Raw genomic sequence first — 18,799 nt, 5'->3', positions numbered from 1 at the left:
AGTAAAACATTTTTCATTGGCACTGGCCTTTTTATATAAACATTATTCATTGGAGTGAACGATTATTTTCTTACACATTTTTCTAAAAGCAGCAAATCTGAGGGGGTTGTCTTAAGAACATGCAAAGTATGTCTTAAGAGGGTTTTATTTCTCATTTTGTCCTGCTTATTTCATAACTGAATTCTGCAGCTAACGTAGTTCAGGTCTTTCCTCCTCATTCCCTAACTATAGCATGGTTTAAGTCTGCCAGAACTAACTCGCTGAAATATTTGGCTTCTTTCCAAAGGTATCAAGTTTCATTAGAGAACAGGCACATGAGCGGTTTCAAATGATAGTTATTTCTCTAAAGGAAGAGCTTTATTGCAGAGCAGACGCATTGATTGGAGTGTGTCCAGAGGTAACAATTAATTACCGAATTTTGTTAAATAATACACACTGGGTTTTGTTGAGGTACTGATTTACACCTTAAGTATTATGAGGGTGAATCATGTACATAGTTGTGTTGCTGGATTTGAATTGCTTTTGTGTTCAGAAATAAGTGCAGGTACTAGCTTGATGAAAAGATCAGTTTGGTAACTCAAGCTCATTATTGTACCTCATAGTCATTTATGAAACACTTATTTCAAGTAACATAAATGTTTGAAATTGTATGCTCCTTCCTCTTCTCAGCATGATGACATGATGTTCAGTCGAGTTCTGACTTTGGATCTTACTCAGTATCCAGACATCGATGAGCAGGAAAGAACAGAGAAGCACAAACGCAGTTCGGCTTCAGAATAAAGCATGGATGATTTTGGGGCCAGGTGACGACAGCAAGAACTGGGTATAAAGCTGACTGTTACAAATTCTGAGTTTGAATGTGGCTGTTAGAGGTTGATAGAGAAACGTTTAGCTTTCAAACAAAGCAGTTTTCTAAAATACTGAAGGAAGTAACTGTTATTCGTTGATACAGCTTTGTTAACAAGTAAGAGACGACCAGCGGTTGTGACTGAAGCGTGTACATTCAGGTATGCAAAGCTTTCTCTTCAAATGTTTTGGGAGCTTTTTGCCTTAAGATAAAGCATTACAAGTTCACATAAGCACACTATTACAAAGAATAAGCCTCTTGCTTTTCTTAGGAAAGGTAAAGTAATGTGTTTAGCCATATCGCTAGTGCACTGCTAAAATGAGTGCTACCACTGGTCAAGACCTTTACAGTCCCTCTCTTTTGTGTTGCAGCTGCATCTGTTTGCCTTCAGATGAGATTATTTCCTGGGTTTTAAAACAAGAGATTAGAGTCTGCCCATTATCTTATGTAACTCTTGTGACACCCAGTAAGACTTCCATCTTAACACTGCAACCTTATGAAAATATTAGTTAAATTTACAAAAGCTCATGGTCTATCTCTATAGGTGTGATGTAACCTGGAAAAAAATTCACCTTTGAGGTATTTTACCCCACAGAAAGGTGGTAAGAACACAACAGGTAGCAGCCGTAGAAAACAGTGTCTTTGTTTGCAGTTGAGATTGTTACGTAGCTGTCTCAGGAAAGTCATTTACTTTAATGGCCGTGCTTCATCTAAGCAGCAAAGTTAACAGAGTTGGTTACAGAAGACTGGGAGGGCTTGAATCGCTTCACCTGGCTTACGTTTCACCTTGGCGTATACTGAAGAGCTTTATTTGGTTTATGGTTGTTCATAATGTTTAGATTTTCTTTCCTTTCATCCACATCTACCTTGTGTTGCTAATACTGTGCTTGTTGCACACAACTGATGATGCCTGGACATGTTGGGTTACTGTATAAGAAGGCATGACGTACAAACACTTCAACAACATAATTGTATCCGCTTATACTGTAAGACAGATGTTTATCAAACATGTTGCTGCCCCGCTTTATTTAATAAAATTATTTACTCTGGTTGTAAGTCATGAATTAGCATCAGTCTATTAATTCATAATCCATTGGCAGATGTGGAAATACTTAGAGAGTGTGAAGGATAAACAGAAGAGCAGCCTGTGTATTGCAAATACAGAGGTCTTGTTTTGGTTTGTTTTGGTTTTTTCAACCACTTGCTAGGAACAGTTGGTTGAAATAAAAAAATACAGTAAAGAATCGAACAGTCTGAAGAATGGTAAAAGCTACATATTTTAGCTACTATAGAAGAATGGTCTATTTGGTTTTAAATATTTTATTAAAAGAGTGCATGCCATCATCAGAGATGTCCCATCAACTTAATTACACAGCTTGAGCAAAACAGGATAATAAATGGTCAACAAGTTTGTTTTCAGTAAATATCTTACTCCCGTTTTAAAAAAATGAATTAAGTAGAAAAAGCCATCTACAGTAGAATCTGCAAACATCATTTAACATGTCAGTTTGTGTGGTTAATTCTTTCACGGTACTCGGGTAATAATTTGAACAGGGCCTTAAACGAGTTACTTCTTCACTTAACAGATAAATAGAACAGACAAGTTTCAGGTTCTGTCCTTTTTGACGGTACTTTAAACCCTGAGGAAGCTGCAAGACGGTCCCATCCCTAAGATGGCTAAAATATATTCTTTGATTTCGGGGTGGGGACAGATGCAAAACCAAAGCCAGGCATTTCTACCTTCTTATTGTGTACATTAGAAATTAAAATAATCCCTTACTTAACTCGTCTGCTTTTCAGGATAGAAATAAATGGCATTTGAGTCAGGGGAGGCTGAAGTTGCAGTTCAGCAGTGTCTGTCTACAAAACGAAAGAATCGCCAATGCTCGGTTGACCCTTACCAAAGGGAGGGGATGCAATTTCCTAATGTAGGTCTGACTTCAGGCACAAGATAAGGAGTTACATGCTTTTAGAGTTGGCTTAAATAATTGCAGTAATCAGGGTGATGAAATAGCTGATTAATTTTGCTGCAGCTCGAGGCAACAATTTAAGTGTTCTAAGCTGATTCATTAGCATCCAAAATAGCATGACTGATCACTTTTCAAAACAGCCCATTCATGCTGACTAAAGAAGCAAATTTTAGGGGTTAGAGTCTTAGAGATAATGCTATACATGATGTTAAAAGACTTAATTTTCAAGAGTGACGTATGCATAAATATGGTCTCTGAAAGGGAGAGGGTAGGTATGGTCTGTGTTCAGGCTGGGTTTGGTTTTGATTTTTTTATCTTTTAAAACACACAGCTGAAACCTTGAGAGCTGATATTTGAGGTCCTTAGCAGTTATATCAGTTACTAAAGCCCAAGTATGGTTTCCAGACTGTCAATCATTAAAGATGACTGGGTGTTTCCTTCTAGGGGAGAAGAAACAAGAGCTAGTGCGCATGCATTGTTTAAGATTGCTTTTCTAGGCAAAGTCTCCAGATCTTTACCTACTTCAGAACTGGGACAAAAGACTTCCACACCACAAAAACTCAACCCATCTCAGCAGCTGTTAGTCAGGAAAGATTTTGTGACGTGGGAGTAAAGAGCTGAGGTACCACAACTCAGACAGAAAGGTCAGCTGATGGACCCATCACTTCCACTCCCTGTAAAACCTCATTATAGCATGACGTGACCTCAGAAGGCCTAACAAATCAAAGCATAAGCAGAGAAACCTGACTGAAGCAACCCTCCAGGATCTGCCAGATACAAATGTGCCAGTATCAGAACAAAGAATGGTCCTGAAGGTGCTCTCCTGCAGCCACTGAAGTGAGAGGCAGCTGACAGGAAAACTGCGGATTACCAGTGTTATCGACTGGACCGGGAATTACGTCATTTTAGTGCTGAGACAATTCAGTGGTAGGTGAAGTAACAGCACCTCAGAAAAAAAAAAACAGTTAATGCAGTGCTTAAGCTCAATCATTTGAGTAGTTCAAATGAAGTCGGACACTAGAAATTGTCTGCAGATACATAATTAGATACTAACTGGTTTTCATTCTGCTGCACTAAGAGTATCCATTGTCTGCTTTCTGAGATAACTGGCAGCATACTCTGATTTAAACAACAATATTTAAAACATTTCCATAGAAATAAGCTACAAAGAAGTCACTAAGCCCCCACGTACATATGGTATATCCTTGCTGATACATTAGTGTTACATCCTTTTCTCCCCACGTGATCTCATGCCTTAACAGGCTGACAAATGAAAACAAATCCTCATGCTAAAAGTGTAAAATAGGCAGGTTATCCTATGCGGGTTATATAAACGTGCAACAACAATTCCTGTTCCTAACAGCTTGCAAGCAGCCTTGTGCTGACAGACCCCTGAAGAGTTCAACCTCCAGCAGCCCAACCGCAGTTCAGCTGATAAGAAAATAATAGAAACCCCTTGCTTTCGAAGGCAACTACCAGACAGTCGTAGGTCTGCCAAGAGTCATTTTTGACAGATTCAAACATTACCTCTGTTGTGGCTTCACCTTGGTAAGGAGCTTGGTCCAAGTGGCTCGATGCAGAGGCAGAGAAAAGTTGCGCCTGCTTCTAAATGACCCTGCAGATACAGTTTCAGTAGGGTGGAAGTGCTTGGAGGTGACTAGTACAACTCTCAAGCTTTACATACGTTACACATTTACAGCTCTAGAAGAGAAAAGGCTAAGGTGCACAATTTTTCTTCCACTTAAAACCTTGGAAATGCTCAGCTCAAAACCTTCCACCTACTGTTAAGAAGCTTCTGGGTTGGTTTTTTTTGTCATTGGTTTTGGGTTTTTTTCATTAAATAGTGGGTATACCATTGTCTGACTGCTTGGTTCTCTTAGGGGAGTCAGTGCCATTTTCTCCTAACTTCCTTTTAGCACAGTCCACACATGAAGTTCCTGCAGAGGAAGAGGAGTGGAGAAAAAAAAAAAAAAAAGAAATATTTCAATGTTGCTACATACATGTGCTTTCTATACTTTTTATTACAAGCACCAAATATTAAAATAAACGCAGTACTGGTCCACTGAGGATCTTGTGTTTGGATTCTGAATTGTAACACTAACGTTACTGAAAGTCTGCGCCAGTTCAGTGATCTTGAGCTGTTTCCCAACGCTGAGCTCTGGTACTGACATGTAAAACAGGAAGCAGCTAATTATACAGCTGCCTTTTGAAGAAAATAATTCTTGATTTTATGTGATAACGCCTGTGGACTTCACAGGTGAGAAGCTTTTTTAAAAGTCTGGATTCCTTATTCAGAGGAAAAAAAATCTTGGTGTGAGCTACTCTTGAAAGTATAAACAGCACAGCTGCACAGTAAAAATGAATAGAAGGGAAATGCCTTCAAAATCTGGACATCCATCACTTAATATCTAGATGGTGTTATACAAATCTGTGCTAAGGAACAATTCTCTTTTTTTTTTTCTTTACTTGCTATGTATTCCGAAATACAAGTAAATGGGTGCTAAAATTACTTGCAAGGAAGGTGCTAATAAGTTAGTAAAGGAACTTTACGTTAAGTGGAACTGGAATAACTTGTGCTCGTGTTTTTAGTTTCTTCTCCACTGATGCCTGATTGTACTTTACTGAAAAAGGGATTTATGAACTCACCTGAAAGACAGATCAGTTTAAAACCTAGTTGGAATTACAAAAGTAATCTCTGCCTTTACACCTGCCAAGAAGTATCTTGGACCTTGTGTACCTTTCAGTTGTGAAAAAGTGGGGGTTTTAAATCTCCTGCAATGCCAAAGACCCTTATAAGCAATAATGAAGTGATACTTTTATACAATTTTGATATCATTTGCAGCAGTAGCACAAATATTTTAGATGTGTAATCTTTTTAAACTGAAGTGTTGTTTCAAAGGGAAGGTTTGCTATTTTATACCATAAATTGGAATGTATTATTGCTCTGCTTATTCACAGAAGTGTCACAAAGATACCTGAACAACACTCAGCCAAAAATTCCCCTTCAGTACTACACGCATCAGCTTCAGATTCAGTCTTCTATACCTTCTTAATAAAGGCATTCAAAATAGCCAAACATATGTTTGGAAATTTAAGCCAAAACCTCATGGATGTTAATACTATCTTAGAATACTCTGATCAACATAATAATTTTTAATACACATTTTCTGGAGCTTTTCCATTCTGTCATTTTATTGACAGCTGAAAGCCAGCAGTTATCTGCTAATACGTGGAAAGAAAATAAGAGGGTAAAAAGAGAATCTGTTAAGCAGACTCAGATCTAAATGAGAGTGCTGCACAATAGTAATTTAATTACTTTGTAAATAAGAGACTCATTTTTATCCCTCTGACAGATGATGGAACTTTCTTGGAAAATAAGAACATCACGTACCCAACGGTGTTGTGCTGTCCACTCGATCAGCATCTAGAGAAGCATAAGAGACAGCAACAGCACAAGTTAGCAACCGAAAAGTTTTTATACTTTTATGCAACATCCCAAAACAGCAAGGTTGTATCTAGAATCACAGAATGGTTCGGGTTGGAAGGGACCTTGAAGATCATCCAGTTCCAACCCCCCTGCCATGGGCAGGGACACCTCCCACTAGACCAGGCTGCTCAAAGCCCCATCCAGCCTGGCCTTGAACACTTCCAGGGATGGGGCATCCACAACTTCCCTGGGCAACCTGTTCCAGTGTCTCACCACCCTCACAGTAAAGAATTTCTTCCTGATATCTAATCAAAATCTCCCCTCTTTCAGTTTAAAACCATCACCCCTCACCCTGTCGCTCCACTTCGTGATAAAGAGTCCCTCCCCATCTCTCCTGTAGGCCCCCTTCAGGTACTAGAAGGCCGCTGTAAGGTCTCCCAGAGCCTTCTCTTCTCCAGGCTGAACAACCCCAACTCTCTCAGTCTGTCTTCATAGCAGAGGTGCTCCAGCCCTCTGATCACCTTCATGGCCCTCCTCTGGACCTGCTCCACTAGGTCCACATCTTTCCTGTGCCAAGGACTCCAGAGCTGGACGCAGTACTCCAGGTGGGGTCTCATGAGAGCAGAGTAGAGGGGGAGAATCGCCCCACTCAACCTGCTGGCCACAATTCTTTTGATCCAGCCCAGTATACACTGGCTTTCTGGGCTGCTAGTGCACATTGCTGGCTCATGTTCAGGTTTTCACCCACCAGTACACCCAAGTCCTCCGCAGGGCTGCTCTCAATCTATTCTCTGCCCATGCATCCATGTTTGGGATTGCCCCGACCCAGGTGCAGGATCTTGCACTTGGCCTGGTTGAACTTCATGAGGTTCACACAGGCCCACCTCTCAAGCCCATCAAGGTCCCTCTGGATGGCATCCCTTCCCTCTAGAGTATCAACTGCACCACTCAGCTTGGTGTCATCCACAAATTTGCTGAGGGTGCACTTGAGCCCACTGTCCATGTCCTCATCAAAGACGTTAAATAATACTGGTCCCAATACAGACCCCTGAGGGACACTGCTTACTGGTCTCCAGCTGGACATCGAGCTGTTGACTGCAACTCTTTGAGTGCGACCATCCAGCCAGTTCCCTACCCACCAAGTGGTCCACCCGTCAAATCCACGTCTCTCCATTTTAGAGACAAGGACATTGTGTGGCACAGTATCAAATGCTTTGCACAAGTCCAGGTAGATGACATCAGTCGCCCTTCCCTTACCCACCAATGCTGTAACCCCATTGCAGAAGGCCACCAAATTTGTCACACACAATTTGCCGTTCATGAAATCATGTTGGCTGTCACCCATCACCTCTGTTTTCCACATGGCTCAGCATAGTTTCCAGGGGGATCTGCGCCATGATCTTGCTGGGCACAGAGGTGAGACTGACCAGCCTGTAGCTCCCCAAGTCTTCATTTTTTCCCTTTTTAAAAATGGGGGTTACGTTTCTGCTTCTCCAGTCACTGGGAACTTCCCCAGTCTGCCACGACTTTTCAAATATGATGGATAGTGGCTCAGCAACCTCATCCGTAGATTGAAAATTCTACCAGGGCCCGATTGCTGCAGCCCAGGCTACCTCCAATCTTGACCTCTCTGATAGTGAGCAACAGATCCAGCAGTGCGTCTTCTCTGGCCAAGCTCTCCATCACCTGTACTAGGAAGTTGTCCTCAATGCACTCCAGCAGTTTCCTGGACTGCTTGCAGTTTGCTATGCTGCTTTTCCAGCAGATTGTCCGGGTGGCTGAAGTCCCCTATCAGGATCAGGGCCTGCCTTTCTCATTTCTTTCATACAACCCTTTTAACAAATTCCTGCTATCTTTTAAAAGAGAGTTTGTAAATAAAAGAGCTGTGAAACAGTATTCTTCCCAAGGTCACTTACTCTAGTTTCAGTTCTCTGGATAAGCCATACTAGAACTGTCCTTGTTTGGAAAACACGAAAGAAATTTCTTTCCTTCAACATACAGTTGTTTTTCCCTGGTTTTGTATTAAAGGCTCTTCATTGTTACAGCTAAGGAATTTTATGAGTTGAGAGACAACAGGCTGGAAGAGAGCGGGGAGGGAAAGTAGATGAATGGCCCTAGTTAGCAAAAATTTAGCTCCCTGTTGATGCAGAACTGTTAACCGTCAGCAAAGGTACTGAGTTGTTTTCCATTTTAGCATTAAATGCCTCTACAGAATGCCATTCACTGTCACAAATGGGGTATTATTCCACAACCTCTTCTATTTTATTGTCACAAAACAGTATCCTCACACTCAGGTTTTCTCCCCGTTAGCCCTAAATGTGTTAAGCCAAGCGCTATTGGGTGTACTGATTTAATTTCCCATGATATGCTTAATCACATACTGTGGCTCAAGCAGCTTATCCCACCAAGTAGTTCCTTCAGTTCTTTTAGTCTCTTTTGCTGACGTGTCATATTTCATATAATGCAATACTCAATATACTGGAGTAGTTCACGCCAAAAGATACACAAAGTAAATCTCTTAAACAAATGCTAACAAAAAGACAAATTGAGAATTAACGTTACATTAACATTAAAAGAGGATACATTACCTGGACTTCTCTGCTTGCAGATTTGAGCAGTCAGATCTTCTACATACTCTGGGAATTGTTTAAAGCAGTCCCCGTAGGATACGACTTTTATTCCGTGAAGCAGCATATCTGCCTGGAGCTTAAAAAAGTGGTCTTCGTTTTCTTTAAGCACCAACATATAATGTTCTAAATCCACTTTATTCTTTAGAGTATAAAGAAAAAGAGCTTGGAATATCTGATCTCGCAGAGTCTCTCCACAGCCCAAAAACAAAAAAGACTTGGTTCGATACAAATTTTGGAGAACTTCCTGTTAAGAAACAGAAACACAAAAGAGCTACGTTTACTTCAGTAGTCAAAAGACCAAGGTAAGGACTTTCAAAATACGTCAGACTTAAAAGGAGAAGCAGAGCAGACGCCACTATTGAACTGAATTAAGTATATGTTTTAGGATCAGCACAAACTGACATTTCAGAAGCACTGTTTCTACAAAAAATTTTGTATTCAAAAATCAAAGTTACCATACAAAATGAAGTACACGTGTAAATACTTCCAGTAAGGAAACTTTAAATTGAAAGATTATGGTGACAGAATATTAGACTCCCGTTAGGTCAATCTGTAAATAGGGAAAGTTAATATTCTTGACTAAATATTTGACTTCTTAAAATACCTAAGATATGACATTAAGTCCAGGATCCAGAGCTAGTAACAGCTTAAGCCCCTAAAAGATGAATCCAAGCAATCAGACGGTGATGAATCCTCGTTCTTGTGTCTGGTATTTTGAGGCTAATGTTCTTTCATGAAATAAATACAAAGATCTCTAAAACCATGAGACACAGCAGAGGGTTTTGATTGTGATTTACGAAGAAGCAATATGCAAGAGCACACCCTGCCCTAGCGACATAGCTGGCTTTCTGAATAATGCTGCCATTTTTCTGGGCCCCAAGTATTTCATCTATATGATCTGACAAAACCCCGGCCCCAGGTAATGTGTATACAGTGATTACAATAAAATAGTTTGGCAAAACATAGTAAAAATTTTAAAGATCACACAAACCATGACTTCAGGATCTTGAGTAACATCTTTATATCCCGAGGGATCTAGCACCATTCCACAGGGATCCGTATATAAGCCGTGAATATGAAGAACTCCATATTTTATATGGCCTCTTGCCCACTGAAGAACCTAAAGCAAATCATGCAAGTTACATTCTTTTGTTATACTATAATATACTACAATAACAGAAATTCTGCAAAAATATACAGCTGTCCTAATTTATAAAACCACTTACAGTAGAAATAACTTCTTTTGCACTTTTCTGCAGCAAGAGATAATTTTAATTACTAATTACACAGCTTACTTTAAATTATAATACAGAGGTGATTGCTGATACTGAAGATACCTCTGGTTTTTTGGTCTAAACAAGGTAGCAAGTTCCAGCAACGCTGACAGGAAAGACGGTGACCAGCAAATTAACAACCAGCTAGGTGAAATCACATTTGTGATTCTAACAATTACTTCACAAAAGTCAAATAAGTTTGTGGGTTTTTTCCAGAGAGTAGGGGGGAAGTGGTTAATAAATACGTCACTGAAATTCTGTTCGGTAACTGTTAGCAGATTATTCAGAATAAAGAGACAAGTAAAATAAATGTCTGTGCATCTGCTGTTAGCTTATAGACATGCTTTACCAATTAAGAAGCTTTAGCCTTGACACTCTTTAAACAGGAAAACATCTTTCAATGAAGCTTATGAGCTGCCTTCTCTAACAACTCTAAAAATTTTACTGCTCTTGTCATACCTTATCCTTATCTTTCAAGTCTAAAGATTCCATAGGTTTACCCTGTTGCTGACCAAATATTTCAAGTAAATTATCATAGTTTGTAGTCAGAACCATCGTGCCTCTCTCCATGAGCCTCAGGATTGACTGCAGAACAACAGGATTCTGAATGTGCTGTTCTAAATTATCAAACACCTCCATTAAGCAATCCTGGAAGAAGTTGGGCTTCGTGTCCCCAGTACGCTGAAGAAAGAAAAAGATGAACATTTCGTAAGAACGATGTGCACCATTATAACTGCCTCCAACAGAAAACCCGTATCATTTGTCTACTCAATGCCGCAGCATTTCTTTAAGAGAGGGCTTACATAGTATACAAAGCATAAAGCTCTGAATGTACAAAACCATCAAAACCGATCCCAAATTATTCAGGCGCTCCTGCCTCCACTTCATGTAGCTCAAAATACTAGCCTGGTTTTCTCAAGGAAGCTTGTAATACAGGTACAATAAAACAAAACTATTTTGCTACAGTTAAATCCTCACTCGTCACTTCTAAACGAACAGGAAGGAACGCTTTCCTAAAAGCGCAGGCTGCCTTTGCCCAGAGTATCTACTGAGACTGACAGGAACACGTAACGATTCTATAAAATATACAGGCTTCCTATTCAATAAATTGTATCACACACAGAACAAATGTCTGTTTATAAGCCCAATATGGTTACTGGCCTAACTACGTGGAAACTTCACCTTTCTCAGTATGCTTTTCCTGCTTTGAAAATCAGTTAGCGTACTAAAATTATCATTCCCTGGATTCAGAGTCTGGAATAAGGGTGGGGTTTAGGAGAGGTGGTGGGGTTTTCTGGTGGTGTTGCGGTTTTTTTTCTTCCCTGTTGAGAAAAATGTATTAATCATTAAATCTGCTACAAAGCCTAACCATACACGCAGACTCCTCTTAAAAGAGAGAGGTTGTTATTACACTTTGCCTGTAGAGAAGCTCACCGCATGTTGCGAAACACTCAATGCATCCTACAACTCAACGGTACGTATGTTGCCCTAATTATTTCAACTAGAAGACTTGGCAAACCTATTAGCACAATCTGAAAATCTCTGGAACCTAAGATGAACGGCTGAGAAACGTACGGACTGTCTTCAGTGAAGCCTGAGCTGCAGGGGTGACGAAGTCTGGGTGATCCGAGGCTATCAGCAGGGTCAAGGTCTACCTGTATTTTCAAGGTATCTCTAGTTTTAGACAGCAGAGCTATAAACTCCTCTTTCAGTTCCAAGAAACATTATGGCAAATATTTAATAGTCAGGACTCTGGCTTGCATTAATTACAACAAATGCTTACTTACGCTAAAAACCAAGGATTTTTTAGCCGCTCCAAAATGTACAGTCTACTGTATGATTACCACCAAAATTTGAATTTTTACCAGAAAAAAATCAAGTTTTAGAAAGGTGAAAAGAATTTTTGTTTATAACAAAAGTATATAATAACTTTAGAAATCAATGTAAGTTATAAACATACTCACTGGTGACATTTTCCTGATGAGATCATGTGCAACCACCAGCAGGTCTCTATCTTTGATTACTTTTTTGCGAAATTCAGCAACATCTCCCGGATGAAGCACCTCCAGCTGTTCAGCTGCTTCAATTACAGCCTCAATGCAGCTTCTCCAGGAGCACAGCGCTGGGATTCCTGGTGCTACTGCAGCACTTACCCCGGTTCCAATTACAAGAAGCAGGTCCTGTGGCTGCTTTCTTACTAGACTTTTTAAGAATTTTCTTTAAAACAGAAAACAAAAATCTTCGGTTTTTACAGTGCATTTTCTAACTTGTCTGAAGATCTCATGGGTGACTCACGAAGTCCATACGAACTATTAATGCTTGTGGAAAATACCAACCAACCAAAAAGAACCGAGTTCTCCATTTCTATGCAGAAGAAGGGAATAGCAGCAGTTCACAGCCTTCCCCAAACCGAAAACGTACTTTAAGTCTTTTTGTCATTTTAGACAAGTATAATTCATACATAAATAATTTAAGCCAAAAAATGGCAACAACTTCAAATCACTAAGGCCTAATGCCTCTGAGATCCAAATTGACAATTACCAATTTTCACTCCATTGGGCTAGCCAAACACCATTTCAAATGAATTTTTGAAAAAAAAGCAGTCAAAGGACTGTCCAATGATCTACTTACTACATGTCTGACAGAAAGTAAGTAGAACTATTTCAAAGGGACAAGTGACAATATTTCAAAGAAACAAATTTTTGTTTTTCTGGTAAAAAGTAGTATCTTTTATTCTCATTTATTCTTACTTTAGGATAGATGAACAAAAGAACAGTCATGCTTGTTCAGATCAAGAGTTCATCTAGTTCACTATTCAGATGTTACTAACCACAGATTACTCTCAAAGGCGTATTTGGTTCTATGTCAGTATTCACTGCGCGAGCCAGCACAAGAAACTGTAGAGAAAGTCTGGCTTTTGTGATTACTTTGCAAAAAAAGTGAAAACACATTTAAAGCACACAGCTAAATCACTGTATGCAAACAAGGATTTCAGTAATACAGAACCTTAGAATTCCCTTGACTTTCAAACCTACCTTTACTGATTTTTAATTCCTGGTAACCTGGTAATACGGATGTTTAAACACCTCTTATTTCACAATCTTCTGAAACTACCTAGCTAAAACTATAACGTTTAACTTGAAACAGCCACAGACAAAACAATTAATAAACGTGTAGATAAGGTTGCTAGCTAAAGCCTACAAAGAATATGTTGCTGATAATCCCCATGCCTTCCTGCTACATTCAGCACAAATTGTTTCCTCTCAGCAAGTATATTATTTTTCCTCACGAACGGCTTAACTGAGTATGAAGCACTCAGTCAGTGGAGAAACTAGTTTCTGGGATCATTTCAAGTTTTCAAGCATGATGTTGTTCTCATATCCAATTTTCAGTTATGGATTTCCGCTGTGTTTTCAGATTTTCACGGAAAGAGTTTTGTATAACCTTTGCAACACAAATTACCTGGATTTCTGTTCACTTCTAATTGTTGATCGTTCTGATGAATCCATCTCTGAGCCCTAAGTAAAATGAAAAGTAAAATAATTCTTAATGCTTCTGCCTTAAAAAAGGCCAAAATTAAAACCAGATGTATCACTATTAGCATTTTCTATTCATTCTTACCAAGTACTTTAAAATCAAGACACTGTATGTCACACCCCAGTTCAGCAACGCACTGACATAAACAAGGCTGACAAAGTATGAGCGTGTAAGCCTACCACAGCTCCGTTTAAGCTCAGTCGATTGATGTTTTGAAGCTAACGGAGATATGGCTATTCAAGCAGCTGAAAAACACTTGTGTCAAATTCAAGATAAAATTTATCATACCCACTAAAACATTAATTCATTTCAAGTAAAGGAATGCATTTCTTGAAGTTATTTTTTTCATAAAAATCAGTTGATTCAATCAAGTTTGTGGAAACCAGACTTCTGCAACACATAATGATCATGGGAGGCCCTCTGCTAGCCACCTGGCTACTCTACCAGACCATATAACATAAAAGATTTTGGTTTTCTCAGCAAGTATTTTAAAAAAACAAACTTATCTCTGCATCATCTGTATTGTCTTATGTCTAAAGCATAAAAGGGCTGCACCTTGGCAAAAGAACTTGGCTACAATATCGTCACTTAGAAATCCCCAAGTTTCATTACATTAATTCTTGGTTTTGCTTTTGTAAGGATGTATTTTTTGTCTGGCTTTGAAACACATCTCAGTTTGCGGTTGTGAAGACTGCAGACCGCAGACCTTAATCCCTCAAATAAGCATCCTGCCAGACCCTATGGCTCATAAGGCTACTTGCCAGCTCTCAGGTTCACATGCTGGAAGCTATTTTGGAAACAAAAGGCCTAAGTTTGGAGATCATTTAACTGAAAAAAAAAAAAAAAAAAAAAAAGAAACAAAGCCCAGAAAAACCCAATGAAAAGAACAAAACCAAAAAACCCCTACCCTCTGATGGAGGGACATCAGCATTTCTGAGGAAAACACACAGATCTCTTCTGCAAACGCACCCAGGACATCTTTTCAAGTAGAAAAATCTTTTCTTGTTGTAATATTTATTTTCTCCACGCTCCCTTCCTTCACTGACAGTATCCTACAAAGATGCTACACTATCATTTGACGAATGTTAGCACGTTCAAAATTCAGAACAATAACCTATCTAGAGCAAAAAACTCGAAAATCTAGAGAACAAGATCCTGTATATCCGGAAAAGTTGAGTTCACAATGCAAAAACAACACGTGATGGAAGTCCAACTTATTTATTCTGAAAAAGACTGTATTATTTTACAACCCCACCCAGTGAAGCATTTGGGAAAGAATCCCCAAGAAAGCTTTAATAATTACATTAGTAACTTACCAAAATTAATAAAAATAAGCATCTCACCACAGGATGCTGTCACTACCAACATTTTAGACCTCATTGTTTCCTTTTATCCCTTAAATTTGCTTCCTGGAAGTAGAAGCTGTGCAATTGTGGCAGCAATTATCAGCAACCCATAACAACTAAATGAGCGCAAATGAGAAAGTTCAAATTTCTGCGCGCCTTTCAGTACTGAGTAATTGTGACTAGTCTTGAATATTCTCTTATTAGACGTAACAAACACTTTTTCAATGAGCATACCTAGAAAAACAGAGGACCTGGTCACCTGCATTCAACACTGTTTTACTTTTAAAAAGACATGTTGGAATAACCAAAGGCACACGCAGTTGCTTTTCAACATCCTTTCCTGATGGCAGCTTGGAAACTGAACCCCCCTATTATCCAGATATGCCTGAAAACGCTGAATGGGAGCTGGGTCTTTACTCCAAACACAAGGAGGTTTCATCAGAAGAAAATCTAATTTCATATTTTCTTCCTGTTCAAGAAAGAAAGAGCTAAAAGCATTGGGTTTGTTCAGCCTTGAGAAAAGGCGGCTTCGGTGAGACCTTATCACCACACTCCAGTACTTAGAGGGTGGCTACAAAGAAGATGGAGACTCCCTTTTTACAAGGAGTCACATGGAATAGGCGACAGGTAATGGGTACAAGTTACTCCTGGGGAGATTCCAATTGGACACAAGAGGAAAATTTTTCACAATTAGAACAATCAGCCATTGGAATAATCTCCCCAGGGAAGAGCTGAATTCCCCAACACATTTAAGATTCAGATGGACAGGCTGCTGGGCCATCTTGTCTAGACCAAGCTTTTGCCAAGAAAGTCTGGATGATAATCCCTGAGGTCCCTTCCAACCTGGTATTCCAGTATTTTATTCCAGGATCTACCCATGACATAAGAGCTCTATTCTCCGAATGAAACTTCAAGTCAACGGCTTGACTGAACCAAACTATTTCTCTTGGCAGTTTAATATATGAAAACAGCCTAAAACGTTCAACACAAAGGAAACACCGGGCAAAGCGAAGCCTCTTCCCCCTACCCCAACCCACGGGCCCGCCGATTCCCTCTGGAATAAACCGGGCTGGGCTGGGCTGGGCAGGGCAGTGGTTTCTGCCGAGCCGCATTCCCCGTCTCCCTCCGGTAACGGAACCGGGGTTACTCGGCGACCTGCGAGAGAAGAGGAACCGCTTACCCCCGGCATCGCTGCCGGCGCCGGCTCCCCGGGCAGCAGCCGCCGCCCTCGCCGGCAGGGCCGTCCCCTCCCCGCTGTCCCCGCCGGCTGGGAAACAGCCGCCGCGGGAGAAAGGTTCCGCCCGAGAACGGTTCCCGGTGGGCCGGGGGCCGGCGGTTCCCGTGGTGGGCGCTCGGAAGGCGGCAGCAGCTTCAGGCAGAGCCCGGGGCGGTGGCGGAGCGGCAGCTGAGGGGAAGGGACCCGCAACTCCCCCCCACACACACCCCCGGCCAGCCGGGCGGTGGCGGGCTCCTACGCCTTGCTTAAAGGGGAGATGGGCAGCGCTCGGGCAGCCCTGAAAGCGCCTTGAAACTCTTTCCAGGCAAAAATACAAATGAGCAGTCTGCGAGAAATGGGAAGACTCGATTCTCAGCCACAGGAGAAAAGGAAGCGGTGAAGTTGAAGACTCACGGGGTTGGCGCTGTGAAAGCTTACAGGCGGTAGAAGTACCAAAGACGGGCGGTATCGGGGTGAGGAGAAAGCAAAACGGCAGCAACGAGAGCACAGCGAAGAGAGGTCGCGGCGTCACCTCCCGCGGCTCTGCTGGAGGCTGGGTTTGACCGCCCGAGTCGACCGAGGCATAATTAGGCACAAGGCTGATGTGATGAGCTAACGGCAGGTGGCACGGGGGGCCGGCAGGGACGGCACCGCAGCCCCGCTCGCCTGGGAAAGCCAACAGCCAGAGCGCTCCGCCGCCCCCGCACGCTGCTTTGCTTTGATGTACTTTTCGTCTTTCTTTCCTTTCTTCTTTCTTCTTCTCCTCTTCTCTTCTCGCTTTCTTCCTTTCTTTCCTGTCGTGCTTTTCTTTCTTTTCTTCTTTCTTCGCCTTTCTTTTCTTTGCCTTTCTCTTCTTCGCCTTTCCTTTCCCCTTTCCCTCCTTCCCTCTTTTCCCTTTCTTTCCTTTCCCTTTCTTTCCTTTCCCTTTCTTTCCTTTCCCTTTCTTTCCTTTCCCTTTCTTTCCTTTCCCTTTCTTTCCTTTCCCTTTCTTTCCTTTCCCTTTCTTTCCTTTCCCTTTCTTTCCTTTCCCTTTCTTTCCTTTCCCTTTCTTTCCTTTCCCTTTCTTTCCTTTCCCTTTCTTTCTTGTTTTCAATCTCTTAAAGCCAAAGCCTAAAAACTCAAAGTTCCTTCACCATGGCGTATTTACCTCATTTGATGCACAATACTTGGCTCAGTTCCACCACGCTCTTTAACAGCAGCACCCAGCTCTCTCTGGAAGGCCACCGTGAGTCCAATGAGGTGACCTGAGGAGAGGAGGCGGCCCTGCGTGAGAACCAGGGAGTCAGGTGGTAAAGTCAGCTGATGGTGCCCGAGGGTACTCGCTGCTCAGCTGTACCCCCACAGTCCAGTTGCACGACTGCGTGGAAAATGGGTCATTCTCTGATTTAGATTTCTTAACTGAAGTTTTCAAAACTGGAGTCCAGTGGCGCTCATGGTACCATTTTACAGGCTTTTGAAGACCTGAAGTACTTATTGGCATAAGCTTCCCAAACATGGGTCTTAAAAAGGCTTTCTTTGTTTCTATAGTCAATCACCTCTAGTCAGTCAGAATTCACAGGATTAGCACACCTATATGACAGCTCTGAACATTCCCTTTTGTTTGCTAAATGTCAATGTTGTATTAATATTCTGGCATAGTTTTAGGAAGATTCTTGGTAAGGGTGGCCAGTTTTGCAGATGAAACATAAACCCACTGTTTCTACTCCATATCCGGTGTTACTTTTGGCAAAGAGTAGTTGTGCTGACTGCACTGACTTCACTAACTTTCAATTTGCATAAGAACATTGTGTCCTTGTAAACTGCCCATGTAGTATTCCCCAGACATCACTTCTCACTTTGTCATTTTATTATATTACTACATTGCAGTGTCCCTAGAAAGACTTAACAGGCATTTGGAGAATCACGCTCGTTGTGATAAGGAAGATGGAGGATCAGAGAGAAGAGGAAGGGAGAATCACAGAATGGTAGGGGTTGGAAGGGACCTCTGGAGGTCATCTAGTCCAACCCCCCTGCCAGAGCAGGGTCACCTAGAGCAGGTTACACAGGAACGCGTCCAGTGCTCTGCCACCCTCAAAGTAAAGAAGTTCCTCCTCATGTTTAGGTGGAACTTCCTATGTCCAAGTTTGTGCTCATTACCTCTTGTCCTGTCTCTGGGCACCACTGAAAAGAGCCTGGCCCCATCCTCCTGACACCCACCCTTTAAGTATTTATAAGCGTTGATAAGATCCCCCCTCAGTCGTCTGTAAAAAGAGTGTAACTACAGTCTCACCTGAAAACTGGAGTTTGGTTGAGTTAGAGAAGCTCTGCAGTGCTTCTAGCTCTTTGCCTTTCACCCCTTGCTCCTGCCAGTCAGTCAGCAAGGTATTTTATCATGCTGATATTTAGGGCTCAGTAACCCTGAAGGTCAAAGATCTTGTGTTTTAAAAGAAGCAGGTGATAGTCTGCTCCCTAAACCCCAATCACTATGTGGGAAATCCAGCTTGGAATGCCATTTGACACTGCTTTGTAATAACGTTGGAATGTATTACTAAATGATTTGCTGAATATCTTAG

The 18,799-nt window shown here is 41.2% G+C and overlaps 2 protein-coding genes across 3 annotated transcripts in view; one reads left to right on the top strand and one right to left on the bottom strand.

Annotated features, from left to right (window-relative positions):
* Window positions 1-992, top strand: part of SMC1B (structural maintenance of chromosomes 1B) — a 36,561-nt gene extending 35,569 nt beyond the window's left edge. Inside the window, exons 24-25 of the mRNA XM_054214695.1 lie at window positions 287-397; window positions 670-992. Coding sequence (XP_054070670.1) covers window positions 287-397; window positions 670-780 — 222 coding nt within the window. The 3' untranslated portion in view covers window positions 781-992. The remainder of the gene's footprint in view (window positions 1-286; window positions 398-669) is intronic.
* Window positions 993-2,151: 1,159 nt separating this feature from the next.
* Window positions 2,152-16,810, bottom strand: FAM118A (family with sequence similarity 118 member A). 2 transcript variants are annotated; one of them, XM_054188408.1, is made up of 8 exons: window positions 16,662-16,810; window positions 13,611-13,666; window positions 12,113-12,365; window positions 10,608-10,829; window positions 9,866-9,994; window positions 8,833-9,118; window positions 6,209-6,241; window positions 2,152-4,754 (listed from the first exon to the last, which is right to left on the bottom strand). In XM_054188408.1, the coding sequence occupies exons 2-8, from the start codon at window positions 13,655-13,657 to the stop codon at window positions 4,654-4,656; spliced, it is 1,071 nt and encodes a 356-aa protein (XP_054044383.1). In that variant the 5' UTR covers window positions 13,658-13,666; window positions 16,662-16,810; the 3' UTR covers window positions 2,152-4,653. The 2 variants fall into 2 exon arrangements, with proteins under 2 accessions (XP_054044383.1, XP_054044382.1); XM_054188407.1 differs by lacking the exon at window positions 16,662-16,810 and adding an exon at window positions 16,212-16,510.
* Between the last annotated feature and the right edge of the window lie 1,989 nt (window positions 16,811-18,799).

This window comes from Rissa tridactyla, chromosome 1 (genome assembly GCF_028500815.1).
Source record: "Rissa tridactyla isolate bRisTri1 chromosome 1, bRisTri1.patW.cur.20221130, whole genome shotgun sequence".
Taxonomy (NCBI): Eukaryota; Metazoa; Chordata; class Aves; order Charadriiformes; family Laridae; genus Rissa; species Rissa tridactyla.
The sequence above is the reverse complement of the archived record's forward strand: the minus strand, read 5'-3'. Positions and strand labels throughout refer to the sequence as shown.

Coding starts and splice junctions, on each gene's coding strand:
- FAM118A (XM_054188407.1), bottom strand. Junction 10,830..12,112: donor TCATCAGGAAAATGTCACCA/GTGAGTATGTTT, acceptor TTCTTTCTTCAG/CGTACTGGGGACACGAAGCC. Junction 9,119..9,865: donor CTCAAGATCCTGAAGTCATG/GTTTGTGTGATC, acceptor GTTTCTTAACAG/GAAGTTCTCCAAAATTTGTA.